The sequence below is a fragment of the Lathamus discolor genome, chromosome 5 (assembly GCF_037157495.1).
Source record: "Lathamus discolor isolate bLatDis1 chromosome 5, bLatDis1.hap1, whole genome shotgun sequence".
NCBI lineage: Eukaryota > Metazoa > Chordata > Aves > Psittaciformes > Psittacidae > Lathamus > Lathamus discolor.
Genome location: NC_088888.1, coordinates 47,141,078 through 47,167,925, shown reverse-complemented (window position 1 = coordinate 47,167,925; position 26,848 = coordinate 47,141,078). Strand labels below are relative to the sequence as shown.

Here is a 26,848-nt window from a genome sequence, read left to right as displayed (position 1 = left end):
CCCCTCTAACACAAATGTCAGGGTGCCTTGCTACCCAGCACAGCGCTGTCAAAGGTAATCTCTTGAAAATGGAGACCCTGAGGAGAAAAAGGAAGCTTTTCTACCCAAACATGCATTCTTCTGACAGCCCAGTATCACTTCAAAAGGCACAGACTCTTCAAAAAGTCAGTCTTCAGGCTGCTCCCCAGGAGTCTTTAAAAGGAACTGGACACCATTTATCCAAGTGTAAGGGCTAGCAGGGCATTGCTATGATGCAGACAGCTGTGGTGGTACCCCTGGGTAGGTGTTTAGTTACCAAGGATGAAAGCTTCAATGCATGGGTAATTCTGGGGCCTGTGTTGCTGGGCAACAATGGAGGAGTAGGCTGAGGACTGTGGAACTCAACATTTGTGGATCCAATCACGTTTCTGTAAAAAGGAATAATTTTTCACACAGTTATCCTGTTACCTCCCAGATTATGCCTGCAGCAGATCTATTTGCTGTGGGGTACCCAAATGTTGCAGTAATAAAGAACCTGAGATTTGCTTTACATCATAGCTGGTCACTTCCTGTCAAGCATACTGTTCCAGCTACGCAGTGTTTTCAGGATAAATGTTCTCTTCCTACACCTTGTTCTTTTCTGGGCTGCAACAAATGGCAGAAAAGACTTTGACCATAAGGGAAATAGCTACCACACAAAACATGTGCTTTCTTCATAGCAAAGGGAATGGAAGTCAAGAAGTCAGGTCTGAGCTCAGGCTATTATTGTAACCTTTTCCTCACATTCACAAACAATGCCCTAGTGTGATGTTGTTTCCTGCAGATTATCCTAATAACCAGTGAGCCATGAACACGTGTTCAGGTTTTTTAGATTGAATTCTAATGTAATGAAATGTGCCAGCTTTTCAAGGGCCAGTCAAAAACATAGAAGGTGGTGAATTGGGTAAGACCAAGCGCATGTCTTTGAATTTTGACATGAATTTTGCTGTCATCCTCAAAACTTGGCAACTTCCTGGAAGAAATGGATTTTATACGTGCGGACACATGATGCTTACTTTCTTTTCTGCTATTTTTTGGTTTTGCAATTATAAGTTTCTTTTCTAAAAGGCATAGACTGATGTTAGTGGCAGGACTTTCATAAAGGCTTGATTGCAGCTATAGTGACACGATTTTTTTGTGTATGTGAAACATACACAGCCCGAGGCCTTGTGTGGTATGTGAGCCAGTACGAATACTGATGAAGTACCTTGCCAGGAAGAACAGGGAGACCTGGAGCTCCTGCAATGGCCACATCCTGCATACATGCTGAAGTATTATGGTTGTTTACTGCACCAGCAAGTTCATAATATATTATGTATAAAATTGGTTGTCAGTGAAATACATTTTAGTGACTTTAGTGGAACAGCACCAGAGAGGAACTGAACGACAACTCATTCTGTCAGTTCAGTACCAGGCCCTGCATGAATTGTGGATCCAGTGATCTTAATTAGCTTAATCAACCCGATAAGGAAAATTATTTATAAAATCACCTAATATTTATCATACGTTAAGGAAATGCCAGGTTTGTACAGGCTGCCTGCCCCATAATTTTTCACCTACTAACAGAATACCTTAAAATTAAGATACTTCATTTTCTTTCTATTAGACTGGTAAATAGACCTCTTCAGTGTGTCCTGCTTTCTGTACCTCTGCCAGTCCATGGATTTGAACTGCATGAGAGGTCTCTGCTGGAACTTCCATTCAGACTTCTAAAAATTTCACAGGATCAATAGGATGTTTTAACACAAACGTCCGGGCACCAAGAAAGTTTTCAGTGGTGCTGGCCACACAAGAAAACTTGTACCTGTTTACAACATAAAGAATATGCATGAGTCTAAATACATCAACTTCATGAATGATTTTACTTAAACTGATCCAGCCCTTTTCCATAGACATGACCTGCCTTGTGAGGCCAGGAGTTAGTAGAGTTCTGAGCAAGAGTAAGGCCTCCCTACCTTCAAACAAATCGAACTGCAGGGATCTGACCCTGGCAACATGACATGAGTTTAACCACACTTTGTCTTGAATCAGATGGAAGTCTTCCTAGATCTGGGTGTAATATTCCATGCTGAGACATTTGGCTGCTGTGGAATTCAACTGTGCAAAATGAAGGTGGCCCTGTTTTGTCCGTTAGCCAAAAGGTGATCTGTCTTCACGGGCTCTTTAGAAAGGAACAATTATTCAATCTATATCCATTAGGGGAAAAAAAAAAAAAGGATGCTCTGTGCTTTCCCCAAATGCTGAATCTGCGTGCTGAGCTCTGATTTATGTTCAGCGTGTCAGGATAATGGGAATGGAAAGCCCAGGACACACTTCTCAGTTGCATAAATACATTGTAAAACATGCTGAAAGTTTTCAGTATGTCTCCAGCAATGGATCATTAAGTGAGAGGAATAAACAAAGAAGAGACCGGCAACCTGACCTCCACATAATGTACTGATGACTGCCAGCTACATTCACAAATTTACAGGCGCTGGGTTTCATCACCATATGTGACTCAAGGTTGCAGTTCATATTTACTGTGCAGTTCATGGGAAAATGAAGACTCTGACATCTTGTGTTGTATTTTAGGAGCTGAAGTGAGTGGGATCTGTGCTTGAGAATGCTTAGGACCACCCCCCCTCCCGGTACATCACGTGTGTAGGCGAGACTTTATATAGACTTTTGCTTACTGCTTTGGGAGAAAACAACTATTTACTGTGGTACGCAGCTAAAATGCAAGGAACTGTCTCAGCTCTCCTGAGCTTTCCCCTCAGGAAAGGGCAACTGTTTAAAAAGAGAAATGGAGTGGGTGTAGATTTATGTAGGGTATCTTTTTTTTCTCTTCTGAACACCGTTAAGACCTATCAGCAAAGGCAAACAGCATTTGTATTTGCACCCCAATGATAAGAATGTCCTATACCACATAGCACAATTCTAACTGACCTTACAGAAAATACTAAAGCATAATGCCAAGCTGGATTTTGTGAATCATACCCCATAACCAAAGGCATCTGCCTCACAGCCAAAGAGCCCAGCAGATGCTATTTGCAGTGCCATGAAGACACTCCTGCATGGCCCAGTGCTATGCTTTGCACTGACCCAGGGGCATTTCAGCCTGGCTCCCAGTGATGCCGAGGACTGTGGGGAGACAGTCAGGACTCCCTGGACAGGCCATGTTTTTGGAAGTGTGTATACCCTTCCATTGGCAATGGTCTTCCTGAGTTGCTTATTTTTTTTCTACACTCAAAAACTACCAAACTGTAAAATTAAGTCCTTTGTCTCCCAGTAAGTAACGTACCAGTAAAGGTCTTATTACTGGCTCTCCCACATAAGCTTTGTGGCTTCTATACAGGAATGTTATTCAGTGAGTCACAGACCCATGAAAATATCTGAAGTACTTTTCTTTTAAATGGATTTTCTTTGCAATGAGTTATTTTCCTGGGCATTTCTCTGAAAGCTTCTGTCAGCCCAATTTAATTGGATTGTAGCTGAAAACAATAACATTACATTTACATTAGCTTTAAAAGTCTCTGCATTTTTTCTCCCTGTAGCACATCTGGCTTTAATGCTGCTGAATTTTAATTGAATAAAATGTGCTCATTTTAACTAACTAAATGTGCTGCATTAATGATCTGCTGTATTAAGCAGGTAGTTAGAAAAAAGTGTAATATTGATGTTTAGTCTTGGTAAAAGTCTTTTCATAAGAACCATACGGCATTCCTGCTTTAGTTCGTATCATCGCTTTAGTTTCCGTAAGTGAGTTTTGCAACTGAATGAACCCCAGCTAAACACGATATGGATCAGCACCAAAAGCCCCCCAGGTCTAGCATGGGTAAAGGATGCTGGTTCCCCTGGCCACCAGCAAGTGAACAAATGATGCATGAGGATTTAAATAGCAGAATGAGACCCACAGGTTGACACTTAATTGAAACAATCACCATGTAGAGACCAAATGCCGTGTGCATGGGAGGAGCTCTAAGCTCATCGGGCTTTCTCCCTCATTAAAAGCAGCCTTCTCTGGGGACATGTCAGCAGGTTACTAGAAGAGAATTCCCCTACAGCATGCTGGCAAGGGTGCAGAACCTGACCCTTTATAACCCTCCTCATTCACAGCAATGCACTCCGTCATATGGGAGTTAAACTGGGATGATATGTTTCCCAGCATCAAGGACGGCGTTAGAAAAGGGTGGTATGTAAAACCTATTAAGAAAAAAGTTACAATGAGAATGAAAGACAGTGGCTCATTCAGAAGGTTTAAAACCTCCCTGGTGTCTCGGGGAGCACTGCTGGGGAGCAGCTAGTCATTCCTGACTGAGCCCAGGTCCTTTCCAGGGTCAGCAGGTAGGTATAGCCACACACAAGCTTGGAAGCACCAAGCTAGAGGTTTTGGTCTGCTCTCCTGAGGGAAATAGGCTTGTGTGGTAATGCTCAAGTAGGGTAGCTTCTACCTGCAGTTCCTGAGCCCTGCAGAGAGCTGGCACCCGGCTTGGCAGAGGAGAAGCATCCTAAGTCAGAGTTCTGCTAGTGTTCATGTGTGTATGCAGACAGACAGACCCTGACAGAGCCGGTAGGGATGTGACATCGCTCCCCCATTAAACCCCTGGAGAATTCAGGTGGCAGAGGGGAATGCTCCATCAGTGCCACTTCTGGGGAAATTTTCAGCTGGTGTTTGCATTTTTTTGCAGGTAAGAACTGTGAGCAAAAGCTACAAATCTACAGAAAAGCCAAGCTGTACAAAAAGCAGAATATTCATTTTATGTCCTTGATTAGGACACTTAACTGGCTGTGGGCTTTCCTAATGAACTGGCAAAGATCCAGTCCATGATTACAGGCATAGCTGTCATTATGGTAGGTGTTTAAAATACCAACAAAGTTTCCATGATAGAAAACTGCCTGCCTTGGAGCAGCTGGAAGAAGCAGACTGAAGATAGCAGGAAAAGTTTGCCAACGAGGAGTGCAGCTAAGCAGGATGCCCTTGTGCATAATAAGCTTCTTGCAGAAGACCATTCAGGGAACATGGTGCAGGAAAGAACCCAACCAAAAGAAAGAAGAGCGCATCTGCCACTGACCCTTTATTCCGTTACTCTGCAGACACTGATGAATATAGTGTCGTGCTGCGCAGAGTAAGTGGAACAGACACAGGGAGATGTCTGACATATATTTTGAGGTGTATTTAATATTGCAGTGCTTCCGGATTCCACTAGCATGCTAGGGGTTTTGGCCTCAAACCAATGTTTGCATCAGTACCATGTGTCTCTGGAACAGCAGTGCTTACTTTAGAGCTGGCTATGAAAATAGTTTCCATTATAACCCCTTGTTTTCGCATGCTTCTTATGTTTTATTCTATTTTGAAAATCCTCTTTTGAGTCAAAAATTTCCATCCTGTGTCTTTGCCAAAAGGTGAACTTACCCCCTCACCCTTTTTCATAAGCTTGGGGGAACAATCTTTCAGATGTTTTTGAGTCATGGGAGAGAGGAAAGAATGCATTTTCCCAGTAGGGTAAAAAAAAAAAAAGTCCACATTTTCATAGTAGTAGAAACATAGGGGGAAATGAAACTGAAGGCTGAAACTTGCATTATGATCTAGAGATTTCTGTAGTAAACCAGCTTTATAGGGAATGACTTTGATTTGCCAGAGGCAGAGATTATTCTGATTTTTGGCAGTTAATCAGGCACAGGTCTAGGTTTCAAGCTTTGCTGGCATCCAGGATATTGTTTAAGGAAGTGTCTTTTCAGCTGCCCATTGAAAGAGGAATGAGGCAGTCCCCCGTGGTCTTCTGCCCTTCAGAGTTGTAGTCCAGCGATACATTTAAATTCATTCTAAAATCTGACTGAATGGAGAGGAACGAGACAAACAGTTGTGCCACTCTCAAAACTTGTTCTCAATTCTCACTCAAGTCAGCAAGAGCAAATGGATGTGCTGAAGTCACAGACAGGCTCAAACACTCCGAAAGGGCTAAAGTGCATGAGAGGGTATGCACACACGACTGGCTCGAGCAGTTGAGAAACTTCATTTCGTATGCCTGCCAAGTATTTTGTTGATGTCTTTTTTTTCACCTTTGCATAGGCTAGGAAGCATCAGTGTAAAATTCTGCCGTGCTATGTGTAGCTACACTGAATTAATTAACAAACAGTAGAAAGAAAGAAGTAGACATCTAGCCATCATGCTGACAAGTGATCCTGCAGCCCTATGCTGCTTCCTACTACTGTTTTTTCCTGGTGGGAGCTGTAGCTGATACGCTACTGGTAGTTCCCTTCCATGTGTTCTAGAAAATACAGAAGATGTGAATGACTGTTGGGGTAAAAGCACTGTTGTGGCCTTCAGATTCGCATTTTCTGGCCTTTTTTGCAACTTTCAGCTACACAGCCTGCACATTTCATTAAACCTTTTGCTTTCTATCATTCAAAACCTGCTCTAAGTGTACGTACATTTGGCAAAGGCAACCAAAATGATGTGTTTATTTTGCTTTGCTGCCAAAAAGCAGTGATTCATTAAGGAGCTTGGAGCTGTAGAGGGAAAGCCGCAGCCAGCAACCACCACACAGCCCTGAGGAGCAGAAAGCTGTGTTTTCCTCAGGAAAATGGTTAGTGCAGCTGGACTAGTGTCATGGCTGACTTCTCTGAAGTGAGAAGGCACTGCTGGACAGGCTGGAGAGCACAGAGTTCTCCTGGATAATTGGGCTTTACTGCAGCAGCAGCAGCCAGGAGGCACCCCGAGGCTGCCATTAAGCCTAGACAGGAGACAGAAAAAAAGCCTAAGGGGAGCTGGTCCAGCTGGTAGTAGCCTTTCCTTGAAACAATGAATTAGGGAGCTCCAGTTGTGTGACCACTGCTATGGTGAATGCAATAAAAGGTGCAACAGCCCTTGAGAGAAGATGTGGAGGAGGAAAGGTGGTATCCTCCAACTGCCTTTAGCTGCATTGCCTCATTTTCTCTGCTGGGGACATGCCAGCTTCTATTAGTAAAGGGGCCTATCTGCTCTGTTGTAACTACTGATAGGAACTTGCAGCGACTAAAGCCTTTGAAAACCTGGCAGAAACCCGACTCTTGAGGAACTCTACACTAGTTTTTACGTCATTGCTTTCTTCTTCCCCAGTGGCTTGAACTAGGACAGGCAGAACGCTATTTATAATTTCTAATGTAGTCCTTTTTGTCTTTCATCATAAATCTGGAACCCTGGACAAGATTGATATCTGGTGACAAACACACACTTGGTTCAAAAACTTCTGATGGTTGTTTTCTGACTGGAAAGGAAATGCTGACCTGTACTGTCACAGCACTGCTGCTGCATGGGGAAACAACGTAAAAGGAGGCGCTGGGTTCAAGAAGTCACTATGAAGCACAAAGGAAATGATCACACATGAACAACATTCATATCAAGAGTCCTTGTTATTACCAATCCTAAACATACAGAGAGTTTCTGAAAAGGTGAAGTTTAAAATTTAAACCAGGGCTGTTGCACTTAAACTGTTAAGCATTAGGGTGAGGACTTCTGGTAATATGTCATACCATTTACTGGGGCTTCTTCAGTTATTTTCAGGGGTATCTGGTCTAGGGTTCAGGGACACAATGTGATCCAATATTTCAGTTCTCATTGCTGCTTTAAACAAGGACAGAAGGTAGCTTTTTCCAGCATCAACTGCACAGTGCTTAGCCCTTCTTTAAAGAAGATCCTTGCCCCGATGAGCACACATTTCTTATGGCATATAAATTTTCAGTAAATTCAAATTCAGAAAGCCCAACACTGTTAGTGTTGGAAGGGTCTGATTATTCAGTGTCTGAGTCTTTCTGCTCACCTTCCATAATCTTGCACAGGAAATTCAAGACCTGGTTTACATCAGAAGTCTTCAGGCAGGCAATAACTTTTAAAAAGCAGATATGAAAATAATACCCCAAATAATTAGTGAAATACTCAGTGTCTATGAGAAAAGGAAGGCTCCTGCATAGGCCAGGCTTGATAAAGAAAAGCAAGGGAACTGACTCCAGATCTTCGCAAGTGATGTAAACAAACATGAGCAACAACCAGAGGATGGAGAAAAGTCAAGGAACTCAGAGGGATAGAAAGCTTTAGAATTTGCCGTTAAGGGAGATTAGGGAAATAAAATACTCAAAAGATATTGTGGAACAGAACTGGGGTGAAGTTGAAGCATGTAGAAATTGAAATATTAGAAGAAATTGCAGTGGTGGAGCAGGGCAGTTTTTGAATCTGAGGAGCGCGTGCAGGAGATGAGTGGATCTGCTCTCCGTGACTCCCGAAATGTTTGTTTTCCTTCTATTTTCTGCCTTTCAACCACACACATTATCTAAATTACTTTAAAAGCTCAGGGCATGCAGTACCACAAGGAACTGCAAACTGTTATTAAAATGAAATGGAGATTCTTCAACATGCTTGCAATGTTCAAGTCTGTAGAAGCCTTTCCTAGAGCAGCTCGCCAAGCAGTTACTTAGTACACGCAAGAGTACTGTTGAGTTGAAAGATACAACAAAAGTCACAGATGGTAAAACCACATTAGTATAATCTGTAAACATTCATTGCTAACTATTTAAAATCATATTGATGCAGCTATTGTGAAAGTTTCCTCTGGGTACAGATAGCACTCCTGAGTCAGAGAGCACAAATAGAGGCCCGTGGCTGAGGGCTCATAGAGCACTCATATTATCCAGCCTGGATCATAAATTATTGAACTGCTATTGCCATGAATTGTTTACCGGCTTCCCATTGTCCAAGTGAAATTAGCTCACAAACTGTTGTGGAGAATAATTTAAAGCAGCAAAAAAGTTTTTCAAGCGCACAACCTATTTGCAGATAATTTGCAAGCAGAAAGAAAACCTGTTTGTGCCAAATCACCAGAAATGAGCTTGCCCACCTGTGCTCCTTTCCCAGCTATGATGGCAAAGAGCTGGTAAGAATAAAGAACAGACATTGAAACAGGAATTGAGATCACCTGAGGCCCTTAGACTTTCTATCATTAGGGATCCCCGTACCTGTCTCCCAGTGCAGTCTTCACCTGAAAAAGCAAAACTCATCCAAGAAACGTCTGTTACATGTTTTAATCATAATAGCCCTAATATGTATGCTAACTCCTCTGGCCCAAAGCTTTAAACCCCTAGCTTCCAAATTCAGAGACTGAACTACAGAAGCTCTTCTCAGTTATTCTGCATAGAATCCTTTTCATTCTACTGTGTAGACAGTATGTATGGTGGTGGTTTTTTTTGAGGGAGAAAGACTTGTGATGGTCTCTTGCAAAGACAGCAGCTCTTTTTGGAAGATTTGAAACTCTTTTTTTCTTTTTGGTGCTATACTTGTGCATTGGAAATGGGAGAGGACACTGGCGAGAACTTAGCATCACTAAGATATTAAAAGTGAAAAAGGATGCGTAAAAATATTTTTAAGTATTTCAAATGAGAGAATAATCTGGGGTTATTACAGAAGTCCCTGGTTATTAATGGGAAATGGCCTACATTCCCAATACAATGTCAGTATAATTCATTAATACAGCCTGTGATTTTATTTAGACAGCGCCTGTTTAAGAACTGCATTTCCCAGAACACAGAATTAGTGCAACCACAGCTGATGTTCTGGTCTTAAGCAAACAAACTGATTTTGTTATCACCCTCCCCAAAGTCTTCGCCTATGTAAATGCAAGTTCTCTACAGGAAGGTACAAATTCAATGTCACTATTACAAACCTTAGCGTGCCCCATGACTAAAAAAATTACTTAGGTTCTTGCTTGTGTTTGCTCATGTCATAACTGAATACTAACTGTGTGTATTTTGTGTGAGTGCTTGCGTTGGAATGTCAGTAGGATGCTAGAATCCCTCCTATGTGAAGGCAGTTACATAAATATAGCTCTACATACAAGAAATGTAATACGTGTGTGCTTTCCACAGTCCAGTTTCTCTTATAGGTCACATTTTGGTAGACGCCTTTTTGTACCCTGTTGAGGATTCAGGGTTCATTACATCGCATTGGTGATTCATAAGCTGAATTCTTTAATCAAATGGCTTAAATAGCAGGATCTAAGCAGAAAAGTGCTTTTTATTTTTCTAATTTAATGATCATTAATGACTGTGAGTAGTCTGAGATGTGTACATTGACCCTTTGCATCCTAAGGCCACAAATAAAGCTGGAAGGGACATAACTGTTGTATTGACCAGTACTATTTTATGTATTCACTTCATATTCTCTCTTCAGGGAATTCACATTTTTGTCCATTTTACAAAACTGAATAAAGAATCTATTATGGTAGTGTTGGATGCTCCCAGTATCTTGTCTGTCATGAATAAAAATCCCCTTAATAAGACCTTTAAATTTTTTAATTCAAATAAATTATAACTTGTTTACACGCTGCTCTTTTGGGTAAACTTTTAGAAGCAGAAACTTCATTTTCTTATTCTATACAGCACAATGCCTGTAATCTGTTAGTGCTATAAATTGACATTTATGCTCCCTACTAAAACTGCCGTTCCCTACTTTCTACAGCAGGAACCGTATCTAATTAACTCTGCAACATACCAGTAAGCATTGCTGTGGTATGAAGACAGGACCCATAAAAATGAGGTGGCTGCAGAGTCACCACTAAGTCAGTTAACTTAGGAATTAAAAACCCCAAGCAAACCCAACAACCAAACCAAAAGAAACTGGCAACTAATTCAACTACACTGAAGGATGTGATAACTATACCCATTTTATCAGCTTACAAATCGACCTTGAGGAGTTTATAACTTCACAGGAATCATTGCAGACAGATGATATGTACTTTTGCATTGTAAACTTGGCTTTTATGTAGCAGGGGAACACAAATTCCTTTGATAAAATTAATGAGATTCACTGGAGGCAGACAGGAACACTTTTATGTTCCTGTTTACAAGGGATTCCAAAGTGGTAACTTGAGTTTCGCAAAACAAACCTTTCAAAAATAATTTTCAAGCTAAGACAAATGAATGTGGGGAATCAATGCAAAAAAAACCCCTCTCCTGTGAAATAAGTGACAGAAATCGGTTGTTCAACATGCCACCTGTCTGAAAGCCTTTTCTTGGGTAGACCGTCTACCTCTGCCTCAACTTCCCCTAGTGCTGCTGTTATTCACCCTACTCACTTGTCTATGCTTTTTTTTAGTTCTTTTGACCCTATTAAACTTACTTGTTTGAAAGAGATGAGTTCATTAAATAATCCATATAACTCTGTGGCTGCCTCATCCTCATTATTACTCTGGTAATATTTACTCCGTCTAAAATTGCTGCTGGTGGTGATTTATTTAGTCTTTTAAAGCTGTTTGAAATAATACTGCTCTAGATTGCTGATGAAAACACTGAAGAGCCTCCCTGCAGCTCCTCAACAGAAACGCCCTCATTAAATGTTAGTGCTACTTGGACAGTTGATCTGCTTTTCATTTAGTTCTTCATCTGCTTGTGCTTTTTTAACTTTGTGTTGCCCTCACTTTTGCTCTCTTACTAAATCAAGTACCTACCATAAGTTTATTATGCTCAAGCCTGTACCTCTGGCAATTTGATGTGTGATCATATAAAACAAGGAAAAATAAAAAGTCCTGTTTACAAAGACCTGTTTTTTATAAAATCCATTAAGATTAGCATTAGTTATGGTGTTCTTTATTCACCATGTATTAGTTGATGACTACATCCCTTCTGCCTATGATGGATGCCAGGCCACCTAGACTGAACTTACTTGTGGCACTCCTTTTGCTTCCTGAGTGTCAGCCTCACACTAATACAATTCTCCATCTCTTCAGATGTTACCATAGGACCAACACTTACAAAGATCAGTGGGTCAAAAATCTCTTCAGCTAACGCCTCTAGGATTTACACACTAGTCAAAACCATAGTTATTTCACCATATGTCTTGCTAACAACTCACAGGATCATAGAAAGGTGTGTCTTGGAAGGGACCTTAATGATCATATAGTTCCAATCCCCCTTCAGAGGCATCTTCCACTAGACCAGGTTGCTCAAAGCCCCAACCAACCTGGCCTTAAACACTCCCAGGGATGAGCATCATGTTCTTTAGATGAGCCTTGAGTGTCTTCTTGTGATGCATATGCATCTCTCAGCTTGTTTCTAGATACCACATGGTAATAGCTATTGGGCACTTGAGCTTTTGTTGGTTATTTGTTGGTTTGGGGTGGGTTTTTTTCATCACTGGTAGCAGTTACCTGCTCCAACATCAAGTCTGTATCACTGCTTAGATCTTAGTTATACATTTAAAAACCCTAGCACACACCAAAAAAAAAAAACCAACAAAAAAAATTCTTTGTTCCTTTTGCACTTGTGTTATGCACAATCTCTATTTCTCCCTATCTTCCCCATCAGATTATCCAATTTATTATGTCCCATCTTGTCACCTGTTATGGCAGAGTGCTGTCTGGGTGCTACTGTCTTAGGTTATCATCTTTCTTTCAAAAGAAACAAGAGCACGCACCCGTGAGGAAGGCGGGGGTCGGACTCTTCCTCAGACCTCTGTCACAGCGAACAAGGGCTGATACTGGCCCCGCGGGCTGACTGGCCCGGGCGTTCCCTTTCCAGTTGTGACGGTAGCAAAGCCCCGAAAACTGCTCCCACGGGAGAAGAGCCTCCGATGGGATCATTGCCTGCAGCTGCTACAGGTTTTCCCTCTACCTTCCGAGGGGATGAGAAGGGCTGGAAATAACGTGATACCTGGACTAACGTTTTGGGCTTCGGAGAAGGGCGCGGTTAAGCGGGGTCTCGCGGGTTAAGCACCGACTTTTCCAATTTCCGTATAATTAAGAGAGGGTTTTCTTTTTAGTTCTTATTTGCTTGCTCATTAAGGACTTTCACGGTCCCGCAGCAGAAACCCGGGTAGGGAAGAGTGCGGAGAGGAGCGCAGACCCCTGCTGCCGGGCAGGGCGGGGCGAGAAGGCGGAGAGGGGGGCGCGGCTTTGCTGCCGTGGCCCGGCTCCGACCGGCGGTATGACAGGCAGCCGCCGGCCCGCAGCCGGCCCCCGGCAGCCGGCGGGCTGCGCGGCCGGGAGTGTGGCCCCAGCGGAAAGTGCGATGGCCCCTCGGGGGCAGCCGCGGCGGAGGCTGCGCGCCCGGAGGGCGCTGTGATCCCCCCTCGGCTAAGCCATGGGCCAGACCTCGGTCTCCACGCTGCCCGAACCGGCCGGCGGTGAGTACCGGGGGACTCCGGCGGGCGGGACGGAGCGGCTGGGCTCCTCCGGGGCTCGGCAAGGTGAGGGTGGGGAGCTCCCGGCCGTGGTGGGGCAGCCGTAGGGGCAGCTCGCAGTCCCGGGCCGGATTACGGTGCCCGGGCTCCCTGGCGCGCTGCGGTCGCCGCCCGCCTGCTCCCTCGGGCCGCCGTGGGCATGGTGCCGCGGGAGACGCGGCCGGTTCCTGCGCTGCCCTCCCGGCTCGGCGGCTCGAGGGGCTCAGCGGTGCCCCCAGCTCGCCGGGGGGCTTGGGGCTTCTTTTCCCCTTTAATAAATAAGTAAGTACGGAGTGGGGGGGAAAAAGAGGGGGAAGGAAAAGAGCTCTGGCACCTCGCCCAGCAGCGCGGCTAGTAACCCGCCCATCTGGTTGCTTTTGGCTCCAGGACGTTCTGTGTGTAAGCACACTATTGAAAATAAATAAATAGCGTGTGAGTGGAACTTCCCCCCCAGTAAAGCATCCCGAGCTGTTTACAGCGTTTTGAAGATAGTACGAACTACTTGGAATGCAGTTTGGAGGCGTGTTAGGATAACCCGGTGTGTTTTAGTTACTGAAAAACAGAGCGGGTCTCTTCCCACAATAATAGGATGTAGAATCTAAATTAGCTCCAGCGAGGTTTGAAGTTTCCTGTGACAATGTCACTGCACGCATGTTTTTCCTCACTGCCCGTTTCCTTTGCACCCATTAAAAAAAAAAAAAGCAAATCCTGTTGTAGATTTTAATTCTGAAGGCTGAATGTTGTTCTGAATTTGCTTATTGCTGTTAATGGGAAAATGTTTTGTCGAATAGGAGACAGCACAACAAACTTTTGGTTTCCCCTCTTCTTTTTCTTCACTGGTGTTTCAAAGAATAGCGTTAGTAACAGTATTTTCAGAGAAACTCCATTATGTTGCCAGTGGTGCAACTTCCCAGACATCCACCCCAGTCAAAATCCTGCGTGATTTCTTCTCCTGCCAAACATCGCATAAAAGAGAAATTTGACCATTCCCAGCAAATTTCACTATCCTGTTGAAGGTTTCAACCAGCACTGGAATTATGTCAAGGTAGGCGTCGGGAAACAGATGGACTGGTTAAAAGTCTTTGTTAAACTTCCTGTACAAAAATGTATCCAAATTCTTATGTGCAGACTCCATTGTGAGGAGATTTGCCTGGGAAGGGAGACACACACATGTATCTTGACTAACCGTAGCTGTGGTGTCTGTGTTCCCTCGTCAGAATGCTAATGGCAAATTATTGCACTGGATTTTTAGTTTCACCTGAAAGAAAGAAGTCACCTTTGAATTCTTTTCCAACTGAAATCAGTGTTTTCAATCAGGTGCAATAAGAGACTTTTACCTGAAGATGTAAGTTATAGTGATGTTACCTCAATATTGCAAAGTAAATTCTAGTTATCACCATTTTAAGAGCACTGTACTTGTGATGAGACACTGGTGGTGCCTCCAGGAGGCTTCACAGAAGAACAGTCCCACTACACATACAGCCCTGTTGAAGTTGTTGGGAGAGTATCCTTAACAAGAAGCCACAGGGCACGTAGGTTTCTGGGTGGCATGGATTCTTGGGGGGGCAGTAATTTACTTTCTCTAGTCTGCTGTGCCAGTATGGTCTGAAGGCTTAATACACTATGAAGTTTGGCGTTAGGGTCCAGCTCTTATCAGGGCAGGAGAATGACTTCCATTGGTTACAGCTCAGATGGGTTTCCCCTTAGGCAAGTAGGCCCAAAATCTTCATTGATTTTGGCATGCCAGCCAACTACAAGCCATTTAAGTCTTTGACAGCTGCTAGAGATTAGAGTTGAAGGAGATCCCTGTCTTGCACATGCAGGGGCTACAAATCTGTTTTAGTGCTATGGAATCAATAGTGCATTCAGATCCCCAGTGAGCCACACAAAAGCAGCTGTGAGAAGTTACTTGCCTGTTTGCTCCCTTTTTCCCCCCCCAGCCATGCCAGCCTGCGTGGGCTCAGATCCTGCCCTCTGATCCTTGCTGTGCTACTGCAGGCTGTTGGCTGTGGATGGCATCACGTAGTAAATCATCACAGGGCCTTTGGGTGGGCTGATAAGGTGAGCATTGTTTGATGTAGGAACCTGAAATAAAGGATAATACAATACTCAGTATGAACCCCAGCCAATGTCCTGCTGGCTCTAAGACTTTAAGAAATTTTATTCTTGCAAAGGGAAATATGTACTGGAGTACTGAAACAGACCAAGGTCCTAATGACACTTCCCCATTGGGTTAAGTGCAAAACTGAGGTCTAACCATAAAAACTCCAAGTCCTTCTCCACTGGGCAAATGTACTCATACCAGGTGGATTAGAGTGCCTATAAAGAGAGGAAGAATTGGATTTTCATGCCCCATTGGAACTTTCTTTAGTAGCAATGCTGTTGCGTCAGAGTTTGCCATCAGCTGCGGGTGAGGGGGTGCTGAAGTATTTTGGACAGGAGGATCTCCCATAAGCATGAGCCATGCATGAGCGGCAAAGCACATCTTAGCTGCTGTGGACACCCAGCAGGCAATACTTTGCTTCTTTTCTCTTCCAGCTTTTCAGTCATTTAGATAATTTTCTAAAGCTTGTTGTTATTTGTCATGGTTAGCAAATGTGAACAGTGATCGTGAGAGAAGCTTGGGAAAGCAGTATAGAGAGTATAGATACGTGGAAAAAGAGGAGTGCATGCTGCCCTTGTTCATCTTCCTTCCTCTTCTGTGATTTTCCCACGCCTGGCAAGACTTGATTAACATGCTCTCATTCGTTGACTGGAGTTCAGTGCCTTTGGGGGTTATCAGCCATTGTGTGCAAAGGCTATCACTTCTGCTTTCTGATATACAGCTTATCAAAGGGCAGCAGAGCTGTGCACTGTTCTCAGTCTGTTTTCTTCTTTTTGGATTTGTTCTTGGGCAGTTCAGTACCAGCCACAGTACAGGGAAAGCTGAGTCCTTAAGTGGAAGCATGATCAGTGTGTTGGAAAGATAACTTTTAAAAGTTAGGTGGAAAAAGATTTTTGTTTTTTCTCGAATAGCGATGCCTTGTCAGGAGTGAAGCTTGCAGTAAAAACAGACTGACCAATGTTCCTAGGAAGAGGTCAGGCAGTTCAGCATGGAGTCTGTGGAGTGCAGCACAGGGTATCTGGTAGGGAAGGACAAGCTGCAAAGGGGATGTCTCTCAGGAACCTCTTGCCCCAATGGTCAGAGTGCTCAGCAGTTGAAGCCTGGGGTCAGAGCCCTGTGCTGACCTGCAGCACCAAGTGCATACTCCATGGGCCTGTTTTCACTAGGGTGGAGTGGGGGAAGTTCCTTTCATCATATACATTTTACAGAAACAGAGCACGAGCACAAATTGTCAGGCTCGTGTTTCATCTTATTACAGACCCAAAGTTTTATAAGGATGTGAAAATGTACTTGGACAGCACAGGAAAACCATTTCCCACCAAGCTCCCCCCATGAGATGAAAGCAGTCGCTGGTAGGATCCTGTTGTTTGTTGACCCTGGCACTCGGTGAAATGATTCTCATAGGTCAGAAGTGAATATGTTTCTCAGACTGCTCTTTTTCATCTCTCTTGGCTCTAAGGGATTTCCTGTTCATTGACAAGGGAACAGCAGCGTCACCTGTGTCTGTGCAAAGGAGTTGTGATTGCCCTAACTGGGCAACCTCGGGCAGCTTGAGTAATCCTGAAATTAAAAGAAAAACTGTATTTGTTTGGAGCAGCTCCAGGTGTTGGTAAACAAACTAGTTGTTTGTCAGTACAAGTTTCAGGAGTGTCTAGGAAGAGAAGTTATTCCAGTAGTGTTCTTTGGTAGTAGCTACATGTGAGCCTCACTGAGGGTGCTCCTTCTGGAGCAAGCACTTCTGTTCTGAGAAGCTGGATGTGGAGGTACTCAACCATAGACTTAAATTCTTATCCTGACTCAGTGTGCTACAAATCTGAATGTGCAGACAAGCCCTTACAGTTATAATTATTAATGAGTTTAAAAATGAATTTGATTTTTCTCCTCCAGCTTCTCTTCCTTTCAAAACTGGAAGAACTTTGACATCATTGCACTTTACAGAAGGTCATCTCAGAGCATTTATAGGTGTGGTGAGCTATTCACAACACTCCTGTTAGCTGGTCATTTCAGCTTATTGGTGCACTTGAAAGAGTGGAGAGCAAAGATACTGAGATGCAGTATCAAGTCCCATTTGATGTGAAACCCTGAATGACTTGTCCACAGCCACAAAGGACATTCAGAGCAGAAACCTTCATCTTCCAGATTTTTTCCCAAGGGTTAAATTGCCTGGGGGCTTTGAGGTTGAACCCTTGTAATACTGCATTGAGAATCTTATTTCTCCCCCACACCCCGACTTTATGCTTTTGTATGTTATGGAAGAGTTGTAAGTACAATGCAAAGGGAGTTCTGTTTCAGTTGCTGCTAAATTTACATCCAAAACTTTTCAGGTTTTGTGAATTTTTGACGTGGGGAATCTCTTTCCTCATCCTACCAATGTTGTCAGATAGGGCTACAGTTGTGACAGCTCCATCATTTGGTTAAGCAGGCAACTTGCTTCAGACTTCTGGCTGATTGGGTGGATATTTTGGAAACCTAGTCAAAGGCATAAAAAAGCCCATGTTTCAGACAGAATGGGTAGTCACAAATTTACCTGCTACTAGTGGGAAATACAAGAGCTCTTTAAAAACTTGGTCCTTGTTTGTCATGAGCTGAAATATCAAAACTAATAGCAACTGCTGAAAGTGTAGATCTCGGCATCCAAAACCATGATCCTTCTCTCTAAATTGGAGAGACACCAATTTGATGGATGGACCACTCGGTGGATAAAGAACTGGCTGGACGGCCGCACACAAAGAGTTGTGGTCAATGGCTCGATGTCCAGCTGGAGACCGGTAACGAGTGGTGTCCCTCAGGGATCGGTGTTGGGACCGGTCTTGTTTAACATCTTCATTGCTGACATGGACAGTGGGATTGAGTACGCCCTCAGCAAGTTTGCCGATGACACCAAGCTGTGTGGTCTGGTTGATACGCTGGAGGGAAGGGATGCCGTCCAGAGGGACCTTGACACACTTGTGAGGTGGGCTGATGCCAGCCTTATGAAGTTCAACCATGACAAGTGCAAGGTCCTACACTTGGGTCGGAGCAATCCCAGGCACAGCTACAGGTTGGGCAGAGAAGAGATTCAGAGCAGCCCTGCAGAGAAGGACTTGGGGGTGCTGGTCGATGAGAAAATGAACATGAGCAGATTTCAGTGTGCGCTCACAGCCCAGAAAGCCAACCGTATCCTGGGCTGCATCAAAAGGAGCGTGACCAGCAGGTCGAAGGAGGTGATCCTGCCCCTCTACTCTGCTCTTGTGAGACCTCACCTGGAGTATTGTGTGCAGTTCTGGTGTCCTCAACATAAAAAGGACATGGAACTGCTGGAACAAGTCCAGAGGAGGGCCACGAGGATGATCAGGGGACTGGAGCACCTCCAGTATGAAGACAGGCTGAGGAAGTTGGGGCTTTTCAGCCTGGAGAAGAGAAGGCTGCGTGGGGACCTCATAGCAGCCTTCCAGTACCTGAAGGGGGCCTATAGGGATGCTGGGGAGGGACTCTTCCTCAGGGACTGTAGTGACAGGACAAGGGGTAATGGGTTAAAACTTCAACAGGGGAAGTTTAAATTGGATATAAGGAGGAAATTCTTTCCTGTTAGGGTGGTGAGGCACTGGAATGGGTTGCCCAGGGAGGTTGTGAGTGCTCCATCCCTGGCGGTGTTCAAGGCCAGGTTGGATGAAGCCTTGTGTGGGATGGTTTAGTGTGAGGTGTCCCTGCCCATGGCAGGGGGGTTGGAACTAGATGATCTTGAGGTCCTTTCCAACCCTAACTATTCTATGATTCTATGATTCTATGATTTTTGCTGTTGGTAGGGGTCCAAGTGTGGGCATATGGGATGAATCACTATTTATAGAGGAAAAGTAGTACTTACTTTTAAATATAACATACTACATAGAATGTATTTCCATGTTCATGGGTGCTGCTGTGTCATTTGTGATCTGCCAAAGTAAAACCGTGCCCCTGCTGCCATAGCAGTTGCTGCTGGTTGGTCAAGGCTGAGCTCCTCAGCTGCAGCAGTAACTCAGTACAGAGGAGGTTGCAATCTGAGCCTTGGCTAAGGATCGTGGCTGAGAGCAGAGATCTTGTGAGGATATGGAGGACCAGCCACACCACAGGAACCGCATGTGAACCACAGGAACATCTGTGTGTGAAAATAAAGGCTCAACAGGTCCCAGTTCAGCATCTCACCTCTTCTAGGGCTGAGGCTACCTCATGAGTGAGCAGGGATTCCCCTCATTTAGCTGCCAGGGTATGTGACCTTTCATGTCGGACCTGCTGGCTGAGATGCCCTCACACACTGATGTTTGGTAGTCACTAATCACCTGTTTGCAGTGTTAATCATCAGCTTCCTCATCTGCCCCATGAGGAGGAGGAGAGCTGGCTCCCAGGAGGTCAGTGTGGGCAGGGTGCAGAGCCCCATGGGCTGGCTGGGTTTGTGTAGGGTTGTCTTCTCAGATGACCACCCAGATACTTCCCCCAGATTAAAGGCTGACAGGAGACCTTGTTTCTTCCTGAGCCCCCTGTGCTAAGCCCCACTGACAACTGATTCCTCTCCATTGGATCTCAGCCACCTCTTGGATTAGCTGTCCTTCCTTCCTAGATCTTCTTCTTTGGCTTTCTTATTGCTTCTGGGTAATACCGCCTTGTCCTTAGGTGGTGTTTTCTGATACAGATTTCAAAACTATTTTCAGTCCTTTTTTATAGTATTTCTTAATTTAACTGGGAAAACTGAGTGCAAGGAGGCAGGACAGGACCTATGACAAAGTCAGGAGGAAACCAAAGAGCTCCCAGGTCCACACAAGTGTTTGAGCTGTATCACAGTCCCGCCTGTTAAAAGCAAAAGAGACTTGGACATTTCTATCGTTCTTCATATGTTTTTACCTACTTAAAGTTGCCTCTTATTCATTTTGGACACTGATGCTTTTTGAAATTTAAAAAATGAAACGATAACATTGCTTAAAAATGCTTCTGAATCAGTGGTGTGTTTGGATTTATTTTTCACTTTGGTTTATTGTCCTAAAATATAATCATAGAATCACAGAATAGTTAGTGTTGGAAAAGACCTTAAGGTCATCTTGTTCGAACCGCCCTACGATGGGCAGGGACACCGCACACTAAACCAGGTCACCCAAGGCTCTGCCCAACCTGGCCTTGAACAGTGCCAGGGATGGAGCATTCACAGCTTCCCTGGGCAAAGTATTCATCATAATGATGATGAATAAAAAAGCTAGAGTGCACTTAATGCCTGGGGTCAATCACTGGTGGATTATTAAAAAATACTTCAGCAAACAGTATGCTTCCAGAACTTACTTGTTCCCATTGTATTTAAATTTTAACGATGGCTAGGAAAGTGCTTCTGACCCACAGAAATACCCCAATAGTTGACATAAGAGGGATTCCTGATCCTGTGCTTTTTCTGAGAGGAACGGATTTTCATTCAAGTAGGTCTGGGCAGGGCAGAGGCATAGGGAAAAAGAGACAAGGTAGTTTGCTGATGACTGTAAAATGTCTCTACTAATAGGCGGTGGTGGCTCTGGTCTGTTTTGCCCCCCGCAGATCCCAGAGAGCGAGGCCTACTGCTGGAGACAGCAGCCAGGGCATAGGCATATATCGTCAAGCAAGGAGGCAGTTCAGTATTGTCTGTGTCCCTGAGTAGCCAGAATCCAGTTTTGCCCATGCTGCTGCGAGGCCCTCGGTCAGGTCTGGTTTCAAGCCACACAAAGACTTTGAAGTTAAAAATATGTGCAAAACTGAAGAGGGAAGAGAAAGGAAATACGAGTACAAACCATCAGCAGGGGAGGTAGGCAGACAGTGAGGGTTCTTCAGATTTTACGTCCCCAAAACAAAATCAAAGGCAAGGAACAAATCTGAGTAATTTATATCCTCCCTTATGTGAACTCTACAACCCCTAGGCTGTCAAGTGTATTTTTGGGCAAATGTAAAATTATGGGGGGGCTCCAGAGTCTGCTGTTTTCTGCAGTGCTGTAAGATAGAAATGGTTCAGTAGGAACTAGGTAGGAAGGTCACTGTGAACATCCAGGTGGTGTAGGGTGTGAAAATGGACTGTTTTCTCATTTTTTTTTGAGCAGAATCATGGGGGTCTCCTCTCTCTTGGTTTTGGTTTTGTTTGTTTGGGGTCTTTTTGGGGTTTTTTCCCTATTTTGCTTTGGATTTAATTATTACAATATGTGGATCAATTTGACCTTGCCTATTTGCAGTCCACAGAGTGGTTTGAACTAACAATCTGCACAGACAAAGCAATTACCTCTGTTCATTATGTGGAGACTCATTATTAGGAAATTTGATTTAAGACTTGAGTTTCTTGCAGGCTTTATCAAGATCACTGCATAGGAATGAATTTCTTCTCTCCCTGACTTGGTTTTCAGGCTCTTGGAAATAAGGTCTCTGTCAAAGGTTAAAGTCTTATTTACCTTTATGTTATCTCATTGCTTTGAACAGGTGTGATGATCAGTGTAAGTCGGGGGGGAAAAAGCTAGGAAGAAATGAGTATCTAGGTTGTTCCATCATTGGATGTTTGGGTATGCTGCCAGGTTGCACGCAAGTAAACTGAGAAAAAAATGGGAAGATAATGACTTGCTGACAGTTTTGTTTTGATAAAGGTTTGACTAAGTGTATGTTGGTTAAACGCTTTTCTATGTAATCCTGTAGAACTGTGGTAACTCCTTGTTACTTGGCAGATAGGAGTATTAATACCGAATCCCGTGTCAATGATAGTTTTGTGAAAATGAAGTTTTATATGAGAAGATGTAAACAGCAAGGGGTGTGCTGCCTTCTTCTCTGATTCCTGCCTTGGTTTCATATGAACTAGAGTGATGTTTGTTGAGCAGAGTTAGACTGTGATACAGCTGTCCTAACATTTGAAAGTGTGTGAGTAAAGCCAGTTCTGTTCCCAAAGATCAGCCTGCATCCCTCACCCCTCAGAATGTGGGGGGTTTTCATATTAGTGTTGCAAGATGTCTTCACTCTGACCAGCTGCCCAGACCATCAGCAAAGCCTGGTCAAGTGGGTGGACCATCTTCCTTTCAGTATTGTTTAAGCCTTTTTGTGTTTTCTGGATCTGAATGTTTTAATGTGTTGCCCAGTAAAAGCCTGAGAATGGTCCCAAGACCTTAGATGCCGGTTAAGCTTTTAAGCCTGGGCTATCACTGCTGTGTTTGAACATATCACATAGTTTACAGTTTAGAAATAACTAATGAAAACTATGGACAATCTCTAATGTTTATTTATTTAAGCTAATTAGGTAATTTACACAATCAGAGTAGCTGTGATAGGCCATGACATTTGATGTTTTCACTGCAATCGTATAATCTGTGTTTTCAGCTTAAACTACTGCTGACAAGACTTAGAGGCAGACTGGGAATTTGCCACCCCTGACTGTATTCCTGAGGTTTGCAACACAGAAGTTTGCACACTAAAATTACTGTCATTTTGCTTGACCTTTTCTGCTGAAGAAGGCAGGACTCTTCTCTTTGCCTTCTGCTTGTATGGCTGTGGTAGGCAACAGAAAACAATTTGGATCCCAGCTTCTGTTTGGTAACCAACCAAACTAAGTAAAATAGCACTTGCCATGAGTGAAATTGGGCCTGAATACCCAGGAAACTTGAGAGAAGGGCAGCCTGGCACTGAGTAGGATGGAATGTTGAAGAAACAAAACACAGCAATGGAAGCTGGGCTTGCACTCCAGCTCAGCCTGCTGCAATAAGGTGCACCAGCGATTTCCCCTCTCAAACCAGGAGCTGGAAAGCCAACACTGTGCACTAGTGTTGGTGCCTCTATCCTCAGCAGATTGCATCCTCTGGTGATGCCGTCTAAGTCAGTGTGTGTTGTTGCATGGATGCCAAAAAGGCATGGCAGTTGATGGAAGAGTCACAATGCTGTTATGTGACAGGTTACGTCTGTCTAGGCCCCACATCAGTTTCTGCTGATAGTGTTGAGAGTGAGATGCTGGAGATACTCCTAATAAGCGTTTGCCCATGAGGTCCTGATAAACCTCAGCATGGCTTGGAGATCTCCCACTTCTACTATCTAAGGGATGCACAGAGATTTCTAATGCTCAGGCACCAAACCAGTGAAGTTCAAAGCAGCAGCATCTTGAGTTAAAAACCTGGTGTGACTACGAATAGCGAGGGACGGACTGGTTTCTCTCAGTAGCTTTCCTTGCTTATAACCAGCAGAGATCCACTTACCTGCAGCATTTTTGCCATAACAAGCATTATAAAGTCACCCAGACTGAAAACTTGGGCTTTTTTTCCCCCTCTTCTCCCAGCCCTCCCCTCCTTGATCCTGGATGAATCAACAAAGAAATGACACTTCCATTGCGTTCTCATGAAACACAGACTCAGTGGGATACACTCAAGTAGTCTTAGTCACGTTACCACTTAAAGTTGTTGTAAGCTAGTTGGAAATGATTTTTAGATACTAGCTGTGTTACGAGGAGAAAAAAACCACCCAAACAGTTCATTGCCAAGAAACTGGACATGTTTAAATTATACATATATAATGTGTTATAATTTATTTCATTGATAATAATTCAAAACTGGCTGCGCATTTCCTTTCCTGTAAATTCATTCAATGTGTCTGAAGATTACTGGTTTGTTCCTGGAGTTTTATAGATTTATTGCATTTCTGAGGGGAAGGAAGTGTTGGTTTTGGCATTGATGCTAGGAATACTCTTGTTCTGCAAATGTGAAGCAGTGTTCTAGTGCACTGCTAATCTGGCCTCTTTTATGTTGATACAGAGAAGGGTGTAGTGGTTTTCCTGCCCTACACATTATACCCCCATGTGTGGTTCACCTCTTTTGTTGCATTGTTCAACTGATTGATGAAAGGAAGAAAAATATTAGTATTAGTAATTCATATTAAAAATCTGTACAGGGTTCAAAGCAATTGCACTAATTGCAGAGTGGTTCCTGTGCTTGAGTTCTTGAAATGAAAAGCTTTAGAAGGCTAGTCTGACTCTCAAAAGAAGACACCAGGTTTGGTTTCTTGGGGTGAAAATGCTGTTGTTGTTTCTTACTTGAATATTGCTGCTTTTGACACGTGGAACTAGGGCATGGAAGAAATACCTAAGGCCTCACGGTGGGACATGAAAGAGCCTGTATGTGCAAGGGAGTGAACAATAAAATGGACAACTAAGACCGTGGATAAAGTCAGCTTGTCAGGAGCTGGACCAGGACCAAACAGAAATGAAAAATGGTCTGTAGTTGGAAGACAAAGTCAGAGAGTAGCAGAACATGAGCCAGCAGGAAACGGAGAGAGATGTTAACTATAAAGCATTGCAGAAGCTACGTGACTGTGATGCTCAGCTTTTGAACCCTTTTGTTGGATAATACCATCACGTAACTGTGTTGTGTTAGAGAGAATATGGTTCTGAAGAGAGGAAGAAAGTTTTTGTTGGAAAGCTCAGGGGAATTTGCAGGGACCTGAAAAATACAAGTATCTTGGACCCATGCAGCAACACCTCTCTCTTAACTCCCCTCTGGCACTGTTCCTCCTGCTGATTCGATTTTCCCATCACTACTGGAGGCAGGGGAGGAGAAGAGGAGGAGGGCATTTTTCAGCCAGACCCAATAAGACAAATAGTTTGCTTCTAAAACGTGTAGTGCACCTGGACACGCTCTAGCTTAGTTTGAAATGCAGAATAAAAGACGTGTTGAAGAGAAAAGTATTTAATGTCAGTGTTGTATCTCTAGGAGCATGTCTTTTTGAAAGGAGAAGAGGGGAAAAAAGAATGTACCTTTCTAGCTGTCATCTGTATAGATGAAAAAACCCCTTGAGAATACAGAGCTAAACCATTACAAAGTATCCAAAAGCTAAGCATTATTTTCAATACATTTTTAAACCATTAAGCAAGGGCTTGTGACTTTGCAGGTTTCTATAGTTAGCAGAAGCTGGACACAAAATTTGGTGTATGGCATTGCATACTATGTATAATGCATAGATCAATTACTAGTTTGAAAATGGCTGCAGTGACTGAAGATGCACACACTGATGTTTTCCTTCCCTTAGGCAGAAGTTACCCCTCTCCTGCAGCTCAGCCCTGCTAACATGCAAGCCTTTCTCAGCTGCTTCAGTGCAAAATCTGTCAGCATGTAAGACTAAAGGTCACGGCTTATCACCCTGACATGATCGAGGGGGGTTCATGTCTCCCAATTCTGAGCTCTTCCGTAAGCACTGGTCAGTCCTGAGAGCAGTCTTGTGTGATAATTTAATATTATGACCCCCTCACCTTGCTACAGACCTGAAAGCTGCAGACCAAGGAAAGAAGTGAGCACAAATGAACAACGTCATGCCATGGATTTTTGTGTTTGTACCTTTCAACCAGCTGTTCTTACGGGATCTGTTTGTAGAGAACATCTGTCTCTGTTGCTCAGCCTACAGTGCATTCAGGGTTTTCTCAGCCACAGAAGAAAAACATAGCAAGAAACATCCCCAGAAGAGGAGATGAACAAAAAAATTATATATATAAAATAATTGAAGACCTTCATTAAGCGTGCTCACCATGGTGGAGGAATACAGCTGGAGACAGTGAGCTAACCCACTGCTGCACCTAACTCATCCTTTAGCTTTGTGAGGAGTCAAGTGTCCTCAGCCCCTGCCTGTGGTTCAGCAGATAACATCATTGCACCCTGACAGTTCCTGGATAGGAATGCTACTCTTTAGCACATTTGGCAACCTGTTTTTTTCTTTGAGGGCATGTTTTTAGGCAGAACTGAGCACGTGAGCACGGAGGTGTTTGGTGGCACAGACCAGTTGTTTTTTATACCACACACCACCCCCAGTATTGATACTCCCTCTGTATATATGGGGCTAGGGTTTTCTTTCTTTCAGTTTAATTTTTTACTCTCTATGAAGTAAATTCCATGTAAGAGTGAGGGGAGGAGGGAGGAAGAACAGATGCAGCACTGCTGATTAAATTAGCCTTTTCTTAAAAACAAATAAATACCAGGCAGTTCAATCTCATAAAAAAAATACCAGCAGGGAGCCCATTCTTTCTGGTTTAGGCACTCACTTGCATGCCCAGATGTCAATGTGGGGAAAACTTGCAAATCTAAAGAGACTTATTTTGTCTTGCTCTGCATACTTCTTTACAATTCAATCTTTTCCTTGCATAAAAACCTACACTAATGTTTTTAGTTACTATCCTTCCACCATTTTCACAGATTACTCACCTGTTCCTACTGGCAAGTAGTTTTGTACTTATAAAAACAACATCCAGGTACACCCCAAAGAAGTACTTTGACCATATAAAATTGATTGCATTCTTTTCAACAGCTTGACTGAAGCACAACAAGGACAGTATTCTGCCACTGTACATTTAGCCCCGGAGTAAAGAAAATGTATATACTATAGTAATGCATTATTCTTTTACACTCAAATATTTGATTCCTAAATGGATTAGAAGACAGAAGTGTAAAGTTAACATCGGGGATGACTGGAGTGGGAAGGCAGTGTTGGTGATGGAGTTTTGTTAGGAAGGAGACTGTTTGGATTGGAAGCTTGGACATGTCATATGAAGGTTCCTCATCCTCTTCGGAGGTGGTGTTACCCAAAATAGGATCATATTTTCC

The 26,848-nt window shown here is 43.6% G+C and overlaps 1 protein-coding gene across 3 annotated transcripts in view; it reads left to right on the top strand.

Annotated features, from left to right (window-relative positions):
* The window catches only part of PHACTR2 (phosphatase and actin regulator 2), a 140,385-nt gene that overhangs the window by 43,621 nt on the left and 69,916 nt on the right, over window positions 1-26,848 (top strand). The window contains exon 1 of one of the 3 annotated variants that reach the window (XM_065680686.1): window positions 12,916-13,144. The exons of the other annotated variants lie outside the window; for them this stretch is intronic. Within the exon in view, the coding sequence (XP_065536758.1) occupies window positions 13,102-13,144 (43 nt within the window). The 5' untranslated portion in view covers window positions 12,916-13,101. Of the gene's footprint in view, window positions 1-12,915; window positions 13,145-26,848 lie in introns of those variants that run through there. 3 annotated transcript variants of the gene reach the window in all.